The sequence below is a fragment of the Aplidium turbinatum genome, chromosome 13 (genome assembly GCF_918807975.1).
Source record: "Aplidium turbinatum chromosome 13, kaAplTurb1.1, whole genome shotgun sequence".
In the NCBI taxonomy this organism is placed as follows: domain Eukaryota; kingdom Metazoa; phylum Chordata; class Ascidiacea; order Aplousobranchia; family Polyclinidae; genus Aplidium; species Aplidium turbinatum.
Window position 1 is genome coordinate 19413242 of NC_137484.1, and position 11016 is coordinate 19424257.

Here is an 11016-nt window from a genome sequence, read left to right on the forward strand (position 1 = left end):
TTAAGAAGCACATTTTTTTAAACACGACATAGTTTATCATACGAACAGACCAAACGGGCACGTAATAAAAGACACAATAAAATAGGAAAAACATATTTTTACTTAGCCTAGGCTACTATGCGAAAAAGAATGAAAGATTAAAAACTAGCCAGTAGGCCTACCAGTTGATTTCCACCAATTCCACGTAACTTAACCAAAGAAATTGTTAGACGTCCAAAAAGCAATTAACCTACATCCAGTGATGGGCATTATCGGCGATAATTTATGGGCGATAATTATCGGCGATAAATTTTTATCGCTTATCGTTATCGCTCAATTATTTTTTTAGTTATCGTTTATCGTTATCGCCAAAGGCAACATTTTATTATTGCCGATAACTAATCGCCGATAAATTTTATTTCGGATCAACACACAAGTGGAAAGATTATGAAAAGTAATATTTTTACTAGCCACCTAGTTAATGAAACTAAAATTAAAACCAGTTCTTCTTCAGTGCCTGAAGTGTATGTGCACAGATCGTTGTCAAGGGAGGGGGCACGCCCCCCTGCAGCGACGGCCCTGACAACACAATAATTTTTAGAGTTGCAAATTGCAGTGCAATGAAATGCATGCAACAAGCCTCTTGTTGTTTTGCTGCAATCGGCAATCGCGAGTGAATTTTACAATTAAAATGTAAGCGCACAGACAGTACAGATTCCTTTGAAGCGAAGCGAAAGAAATTGGCAAGTGGTTTGTGAAAGTGTCGCAATACGAGGCCGCTTTTACATCGGAAACATGGTCTTTCGCGCCACCTCCTTTCGCGCCACCACGCCAACCATTTTATTCTTGTGTTTTCTTTTTTCATTGGAAGTGTTAGTTTTAGTAATTGTCGTAAAAAAATAAAATCCCTCTCGTCAAAACATGAAACTTACTGTTTTAAGCGCACTAAATCTTTAGATGAGTAGATTAACTAAAATAACAACACAAGATCGGTTATAGACTATAAAATCGATTTTTTTCTAGCTTGGGCAATATAACTTTAATCCAAAAATAATAACCAAATTTGTAAGTGCCATTTAACTTTTATTTTTTTCCTTTTATTTTTTCCTTTTATTTTTTCCTTTTATTTTTCCTTTTATTTTTTCCTTTTATTTTTTATCTATCAATTATTTTTTTCCTAATTGTATTTGTACTTTTTGAGAAAAAAAAACGTCCTATTTATAAGTTATAAGACGCTAGGCAAATTCGTTATCAAATTTCACAAGTTTCTAGTGCGTAGCCTAATGCTTAAGCGTTATTACATTTTACTTATCGCTCAAAGTGATAAATGGGAAATGTCTTGTTCATGTCTTGTCATGTCATTATTGTCATCGAGCATTTTATTGAAATGAAAGTTTAAAAAATATGAAGATGAAAATTAGCAAAGTAACACAATATCACTGAAACAAGTCATTGCGGAATATGATATTGCTTGAAGCATTTGACATGCAGACCGACATCACATTTTTTGCATCTTGTAGTATAGTTTTTGCATGACAATAGGCGCATCGAGTTGCGTGGTAAAATTATGCTAAATACAGTACGGGTATAACCTTTCTCATTTATACTACCTATGCGACCTAGCCTACCTCAATCACATATTTTTATTCCCACCAATACAGTGCCTATATTGTAATTCTTATCTCAACAACTCATCAGCGTTCTGCCATTGCTTGATGGTGTTCACAAAGAAAACAAAAAAAATTATCTGAAATTATCAGTAAATTACGATAATTATGATATTGTTCTTAAACAAACACGACTAATTTGACAAGCTTGGGGAACGTTCAAATATTACGTAACGCATAAACCCCCCTCCCCCTTCGAGGGGGAGGGGGGTTTATGCAAAGCGTTACGTTAGCGTCACATCGGGGGGAGGGGGTTCAAGCAAAACGTTACGTAACGCTTTCGAGTACGAAATGGTAGTTTTTTGTGCTGAATTCGTAGTGAAAAAGCGTTACATGGGGGAGGGGGGGATTGAAAAAAGCGTTACGTTGGCGTTACGTGGGGGAGGGGGGGGTCAAAAATTCGAAAAAAAAAGCGTTACGTAATATTTGAACGTTCCCTTGATGGATTTCACAGTATGCACATTTTTACTACCAATAACGCTTTAGATTACTGATAAATTTTCAAGCATTTTGCGTTTTTTGGAATTTTTTTTATTATTGCTGACTTTGCTGTAAACAGCCCTTTAAACAGAAAGCAAAATACAAAGTTTGGAATTTTTTATGGTATTTTCATTTGATTTAATTATTTTTCCTACTGCACGTAAGCGGCAGTGTAACTCAATCGATAAAAGCATCCAACTGGTATTTGAAGGTTTTTATTATCTTTATCCTGCATTGCGGGAAAGCGGACTTGAGCGCTATGCATCGGTGTACCTACGCCTTCCGACGTACACCTGACCCACACTGCAGCGACGCAATGTCTGTTTCCGGTTGTCTACTCTACTTATGACTTAAATTTGGTAATTACTACTTAAAATTACTTAAATTTACTACCCATTACTCGAAATCGATCACTGGGTAGAGGCAATTATCGTAAAGTTTCTTGCCCAGAGAAACAAGTGCGGGTGGCTGGAGTCGAACATACAGGCTCTCGACTGCGAGCCCAACGCGCTAACCACTCGACCACTGCTGCCTGGTAGTGGTCGATGACTTGGTATAATTATAAGCACGGCGGTTACCTCAGTGGTTTGATTCTGGAACAAGAGGTTGAAGATTCGATACCTACTGCCGCTGTTGCGATTCTATTCATGCATAACTTACAAAAAGTTTTGTCCCTTTACAGCATATTATGTTCGATGTTACGTCATGTTGATGAAAACAGTTCGTACTGCATGGGATGGGCAGTGCTAATCAAGAAAAAAAAATTATCGTTATCGGACATTATCGGCGATAATTTATCGCTTATCGCTTAACTTTTTTTTGATTTATCGTTATCGCTTTAGGCATTTTTGGTTTATCGATTATCGTTATCGCTTAACTGAAAAATGAGTTATCGCGCCCAACACTGCCTACATCATCATATTTTTCAATCGGCTAATAGAACTTAGCCTTTGAGCTAAGAATGGAGAAGATTCTAGAAATGTGAATGCGAGGGATCATTCTCAAATGTGACACAACAGCATCAACATACAGAACATAATAGGCCTACTGTTGTATTCCCAGACGTTTAATATAAAATAAACAATACTAATTGTAGCGATAGCCAACCAAGTGAGAAAACCATTTACCTCTTTTACTTACTAATAATAATAATGTTATGGTTTTATTTATTGTCGCTTTACAACAGCTAAGGTCTTTTAGCGACAGGGCTCATTTTTAATTTATATCAGGTTTACGATGTTATCACATTATCACCCGACTCATTCTCACTGCGCTATGCAGGATAGAACACAATCGGTACCGTTTTTAAAGTCTGATTCAGTTTATAAAAACAACGCAATGTATAGTAAGAAAGAAACGCAAAACAATCAACTAAGGAACGTGGTACAGAACGCTTAATTGATTACACGCGCAGTGCGGTGGTAATCAATTCCAACGTCTGTACCAGAAAACGCTGAATGTTATTATGTAGTGAGGCAGGTGGTCACAGCGGTAAACCACAATCTCTTCGTGGGAAAATTGTAACATAAGATTCCCAAATCCGTTCGTCTGCATGTAGGTGACCGAAAAAATAAACACTCTTTCGAAACGTCTTTTCAAAAGTGTATTCCTGTAAAATTAGCCCGCGGCTATCGAAATCGAAATGTAACGCCTTGCACCTCTAAAAACTGTCACTACGATACAGATTACATGGATAAAAGACGGAGAATTTGTCCAGCTAGCAAGCACCAAATAAACCAGTTAAATGTGCGACCGACTTCCAACAAACAACTTCGAGAATGAATCAGAAAAATTTGTGATAACTCAAAGGCACGAGAGCAGTTCGTGACGCAGCATTTCATGTCCAAACAGGATTCAACTGAAACAGGTTTAAACAGGTTTGACACGAGTCTTACGGACGATGGTGCAATTTTGGCTCATGTTTTAGGAATTTCCATGACGTAATATTCAGTAGACCCGAACGGTTTCTACATGACGTTTGACCAGGCGAACAACCGTCTGGAACAGCAGGTCACAAGTTACATAAAATCAACGTAAATAAAATGACGACTATAACATTCTCAAATGTGACACAACAGCATCAACATACAGAACATAATAATAGGCCTACCTACTGTAGACATAGACCTAATGTGGGGTGAAAATCAACTATTTTAGTTTCAGTGTTTACCAAAACGAAATTGACATGAGTCAGACCCGGAGGGGAACGTAGGTAGCTTATTATAAGCCTACGTACATTCGAACAAGCTATTTCCAGAAAACAAATGCATCAACTTGATTCTGAATAGGCCTACTTTTAGCCTTTGGCAAAGTGAGATTGTGTAAGACAGGGGTTCTTAACCTTTTTCCCTTATTACCCATTTCTGTCCAGATCAAAGTCCCATTACCCAAAATCTAATTTTATCTATTTTACCATATTAAAAATATAAAACAGCGTTATTCAAGATGATGATGATGCAAGGGACAGAGTGAAATGGAGAAAAGGGATTAAAACAATTGCTGCGAGGAAACAATCGGCCACCCCCACTAGTGGGGAACAAACCGACGATGGATTATGATGATGATTCAACAAAAACAACATTTAATGCAAAGAACGGCATCAATAGTTTCAGTGAGACATTTGCGCTTTTTTTGTGTACAATCGATACAATATTGGGTGCGATTTTGGATACCGGTACTGCACAAAGCAAATCTGACTTCAGATCTAGCAGCTTGTTTGGAAATTTTGACTTCAAAGCAACAACACTTGAAAATGCTGATTCACAGAGATAAGTGGAAGGGAACATAGTCAACAATGTTAGTGGTTTTGCACAACTTTTGGATATGCTTTCCCCATCATTCCCCAGAATTTTCCCAAGCTTTCATCTTCAAAAGAATATAGCTCCCTCGTCTCAACACTAACTCTAAATGTACACTTAACTATTTAAACTACTTCAAACAACTGCTAACAGCAACGCAGCCATCAAGCTTGCTCATAAAACAACTGTAACTGAACTGATTATACAAGAAAAATCTTACTATTATGTCACAAAAATGAAATACATAAAACCGGCAACAAAAATGATGCGAAAAATAAATCACTATGACGAACAATTCTAAAAATGATAAAATATCACTGCTTGTTTGGTTGTTTTGAACGGACTCAAACCATAAAAAAAGCATAAGTAATAAAGCAACTTTACCACTTACAGCTGTGACATTGTTTGTTACATCTATTTTTATAAATATTCTGGTTCAGCTGATTACCCACCTGCTGTCCTGAAATTACCCACATGTGGGTAATTACCCATAGTTTAAGAACCACTGGTGTAAGAGCTTCAAAACTACTCCGCAGGTAACCCAGCAAACCGTTGAAATAAATCTCACACACTCCAATCGTTTCAAAATTATGATTATCTGATTTATGCAGCGGCATAAAAAACATTTCTAGCTTTTTTAAATGTCATGGCACTCTGGCCTAAGTGACATCAATGAACACGCTATGCTTTTAGAATTAGTCACATTAACACCAATAATTAAGTTTTCATAAATAATTCCACAATGAAACGATAAATGGTCTGATAGCTTTAATTTAGCTCAAATATTAAGTGTCAGAAACGTTTCAAATAAAAACGACAGAAAAAAAAAGTAAAACTTGACTGAAAACTATTTGATTGGCAGTGCTACCCACATGGCCGAGTTGACGATAATAAGAAACTATTTTATAAACCTCGGAAACGTCTACATGACCTCCAACATAAAGGCTATCGCAAACATCTATACTACTTTTGGTTCGAGCATTCAAATTGTTTTCACAAGACCTAGCTTCATGAAAATGACCTTCACAAAAACGTCCCGAGTTCCGTTTGCTCATGCGCATTAGCGTTCGCTTGTTCAAGCACTCTCGAAATCGTGTTCTGACTTGATAACAAGCCTCACACATTGTCCATTCGGCCCATGTTCCCCAAGTGACAAGTCTACATGAAGCATGCTCGCATTGAGTGGATTGAATTATCCAAGGTTGCCCAACGCAAGGAGGGTGTAAGCATTCTCTTGTCTGAAACAATAGACAAATAGCTGTGCATTGCTGGGTCTGTGAAGACCATTGGGCCCATTGACCGATTGATTCCACAGGGCAATATCCCCATTCAAATCTTCGTACTGTTGGGTGCATATCTCGAATAGTTCCACACCAACGATTTGTCAACATTTCTCGGCCTTCTGGCGCTGATGGAGGAGGAACATTTGTACATTGGTAATAAATCCTGTTGTTATCAGTGAAAGGGAAAATACATGGAGACAAAGTGCGCCCTTGCGCAGTGTTTGGCATAACCATGATAGGATCTACGATAGAATCTGGACAAAAAGGAACTTTGCACATGTGGAAATTTAGAACAGATTTTGTACCTTTTCGCTTCCAAACCACACAAACAGGACGAGGAGTTATCATTTTGAGACGTTTCCTGCATGCTTTGAACGTTTTGTCTTGCAGTTCCGGATAATAATGATACCAAGGTGCACAAGGGATGTCCGAGTTGAAACGAGGGTCATTTCCTGCAAAATCACTACCCTCCGTACGAACGTCATAACAGTTCTTTCGTTTGTGGCATTCAAACGTGTTACAGGAACCCTGCCCTTTCTTATTTCGTCCAACACAGGGATGATATCTACAGTGCCTGATTAGAATATATTCTCCGTGACCACAGGGTTTGCTGCATTTACCGGTGTCTGACCAGTCACCCCACGTACCTTTAGACAGTTTGGAGCAGTAACCGTACGACCGTTCTCTAAACACATCTGTTGTACCTTCAGCAATGCCACAATAGTGACTATAGCCAGCAAATCTACGTGGCTGACACGAATGCACAAACCGTCCATTCACTTTGAAGGGAAAAATGCATCTCTTTCCCCCGTTCTCATCAGCTGTGCCAACAGTAATCAATAAATCAACTGAAGGTCCACAGCGAGGCATATCACACATAACCACATGGGGGGTTGAAGTACCAAACCTACAAAAGCAGAATGGCATTTTATATTTAGACGGTGCAATGTTGCGACAGTAGTCATGGTTTCCGTTGCCTATTAGATGCAACTGCTCATACTTTCTTTTCGGAAGATTCAGTGTGTTCCATTTGAGACACATATGCAGATTGTTTAAAAAACGAAAACTTTTTGCGCCCCTGTAGCTTGTGCCATCAGCCGTGAAACAAGAAGATTCACAGGGTTCGGTATTGCATTCTCCAGATAACCTTAAAAATGTGAACTTTCTACATGGTTTGAAACGACAAGCGCGAAAATACCTCAACTTTCCTCCTCCACATGGCACGGTGCATCTTTTTGATGATTCTAATAAGGTCCAAGGAGACACTGTACCACGGTTGGCACTTGGACAAACTCCCCAACTACGGTCACCTCTTCGTGATGGGTGCTGATTGACGTTTCTAGAAGTTGCGCAGAAATAAAACTGACGTGGTGTTGCTAACCCATGCATGGGAACAGAAGCCAGTTTGCAAGATTGCTGGTTAGCATTCTGTGACATAAATGGAAAGTGACACGGGCGATTGTCACTAGGCCCACCGAAAGTGCGGATTTCTCCTGGCCTAGTGGGACATCGTGGTATGTCACAGTACTCCCATCTTTTTGAAGCACCCATAATGTAACACCAAGGACCTGTTCTAAAACCTATTGGACTAGGATTTCTGCACTTGTTCAGCAAAGGCATACCCATGCCATGTGATAAGTATCGGTGATCAATTTGAGATGACCGCCATGACACACATTTCTGCTTGTACACAGTACGACTTACATCACCAACATAAGCAATTCCTTCGCCCATAAAGCAATCAACGTTTTCTCTCCATTTCCTTTTTCCGCTACACCGACTAGTATTACAACTGCCTTCAAACTTGTACTTGCTTCCATTACATGGTGGATAAAGACATTCCCTCACAAAAAGTTTTTTTCCAGTACCACATACTTTGCTGCAGGTGTTAGTTTCGTTCCAAGTTGTCCATAGTCCTTTATAATGTGGTGGACATATAGCAATTTGCAGTCTGCTGTCAGTCAATTCCTCCACCACAGAGCAAAAATACCGTGATTTTCTGTCTGCAGGATAGCGAAAACATGAATAATACCAATCCCAACGGTATTTAAAAGGGAAGTGACATCCCTTTCCTGACTTATGATAATCAAATAATGCTGTCTTTTCGGGTATGGTAAAAGGTATAGTTACAAGGTTTTTATCACTACAGTGTGGGATATCACAATACATGCGCTGTAATGTACTATTATCTTTTGAATCACGAAAGCACCAAGGTATTGGTTCAAACTCACCAGGATTGCGACAATGCCTTCCAGTTAAATCACGATAATTACTGGCAGTAAATTTGGTAAATTTGTTACTAACTGCAGACCACCGCATACATCTATCACCAAGATAACCAACATCTATGCTTCCACGATAAGTAACTCCATTTTTAACCAAACATTCAAGGCACTCGTGTGTATTGCAAGGCTGGGTTTCATTTGCAAAGCCGGTGTCTTGACTTTTAGAACAAGGAGGATGCAGACAACGATGATGGCGGGTTGTTTTCCCTCCTCCACAGGGAGCAGAACATCTCGCGGCAGATGTCCATGACGTCCATGTTCCCTGGGTTGAAGGTGGACATATCTTATATACTCCCGATTCTAATCCACGACGAATATTTCTTTGAATAAGTGCAATGGCTCTCTTTTTTTCAGAAGCAGAAGTTTTAAAAAAGGGGTTAATCACACTGCCCCTAAAACCACTTTGTCGTTTAGATGACGATACTCCACAATAGCTGAAACCAGGCAGCGTTTTAAAAGGATTTATCAATGTACAACTGTCGTACATTATATTAGTACCACCCAAAAATGGGAAAATGCAGGGGTCATCTGTACGATTAAGATTAAACCGACCAACAGAAAATCCAAATATTTCTCCTTCTCGAGTTGGGCACTTTGGTGTGCTGCAGTATTCCCACTGTCGCTCTTGATCCACGTAACACCAAGGCGCTTTATATGCACCTGGTCTTGGATTTCGGCAGTAATTATTTACCAGATGTGGAATTCCTTCTGGCAACATCTCATTAGCGATTCTAAGGCCGGTGTGGTTTTTGCGCACATCAGCCCACTGCTTACAAGTCGTACCACTGGTAGTTACTCTTGAAGTTCCAATGTACATAACTCCTCTTCCCATAAAGCAATCTTCACTGCCGGGTTGAGTCCAGGTGCATGGAAATGAGTTACATACTTTGGTTTTGTCAATGTACACTGCTTTTCCAACACAAGGCATCATATAGCAAAAACGATACCTCACCTGATAACCTCCACCACAACTTCGACTGCACTCTCCACTAAAATGCCAATCTGACCATGTTCCTCTAAAATATGAGGGACAATAACGAATTTGTGCTGGACCACTACGAGATATCATGCATTTTTCACGACCTATTTTAAATTTGTCTAAATAGAAGCAAGAATCAAACCATTCACTCAAATAAGAATAAGGGAAAACACATGGCTTTGTAACTCGAATCCTATCCTGAAATGATACTGGAACAGTGTAAGGAATACCAGGTACATTTAAACGGATGCTGCATAAATGAATATCACAATACATTTTAGAGGGTTGATCAGTTGAATTTCTGTAACAATATGGCTGCTTTGCTCTGTCGCCTGGATTTCTACAGTAGTTTTTGAGAAGCTCTGGGTATCTCCACTTTGTTTCTTGAGGATGAGAATGTGGCGTTTGCATACCCCAATCTTGGCACAGTGTGCCATCATTAGTTTTGTGTACTTTACCACGATAACGTCTCCCAGTCCCATGGTAACAGTCTGGACAAGGTTGAGTATTACACGTGCCAGTTTTATTTTCTGACTTTCCTTTACAAGGTGGTTGATGGCATGTTCTTGTCACAATCTTAAAACCTCCTCCACAGCTCTTCGAACATGAATGTGGGTAAGTAGTTTGTTCGGTCCAACTTGCCCACATTCCTAATGTTTCTTTTGTACAATAACCCCACTTAAGATGCACATCATAGTTACTTGTCAAGGAACACCAGTATCTGCTTCGTCTGTAATCGCTTAAACAAACGTTTGATTCTTCTCCATCTAAAATGAAAGGAAAAACGCATTTCCCGACAACTTTTTCATTGACTAATAGCATCATATTATCAACAGAAAATAAATGTGAGTGTCCATCTACAGTGAATACTCTATCACCAGTGCAGTGATGATCATTACAAGATTCTTCATCTTGGACACCAAGCAAGCTTCCTGAGCATGGTGGAAATAGACATTTCCTGCGTTTCATGACATGACCACTACCACAAGCTTTGTCACACATCGCTGGAGCAAGCCAGTCAGAAAAGGTGCCACGCTTACCACCTGGGCAAACACCCCACTGATTTATATTTTTGTCTAAATTATCTGTTGTCGCACAAATCCACAAACCATCTTGATTTTCAATGCACTGCCATATCTCACTACCATGATATATAAATGGAAATACACAATATTCTCCTACCACATTACCTCCTGCCACAGTTGACATATAATGCTTTATCATTTTTCCAGAAGCTGTTGCAGCTTTGCAAATACATGTGGGCTGGTTTTTACCCAGTTTATCATAAATCAACCAATGTGGTACCATAGCTACTGTTTGATCTACAATTCGACTGCTTCTTTCAGGTAATCGCAGAACAAGAATACCACCTGATATCTGCATATTGTCAATACTTAACTCATGCTCAAGATAATAAATATGTGAAGCTGAAGATATCTGAATGCCAACATTGCATGACAGGTCACAGTTCCATTTTTGATAAGCATTACTAAAATCACATAAGCTTAATGAAACTTGACTGGATAATATACCACCACTTTCCAT

General features: G+C 39.1%; 1 protein-coding gene across 1 annotated transcript; it reads right to left on the reverse strand.

Moving 5' to 3' along the window:
- Nucleotides 1-3442: 3442 nt before the first annotated feature.
- LOC145781719 (apolipoprotein(a)-like) lies at nucleotides 3443-11016 on the reverse strand. The gene has a single exon (XM_082593388.1). The coding sequence runs from the start codon at nucleotides 11014-11016 to the stop codon at nucleotides 5728-5730; it is 5289 nt and encodes a 1762-aa protein (XP_082449514.1). The 3' UTR covers nucleotides 3443-5727.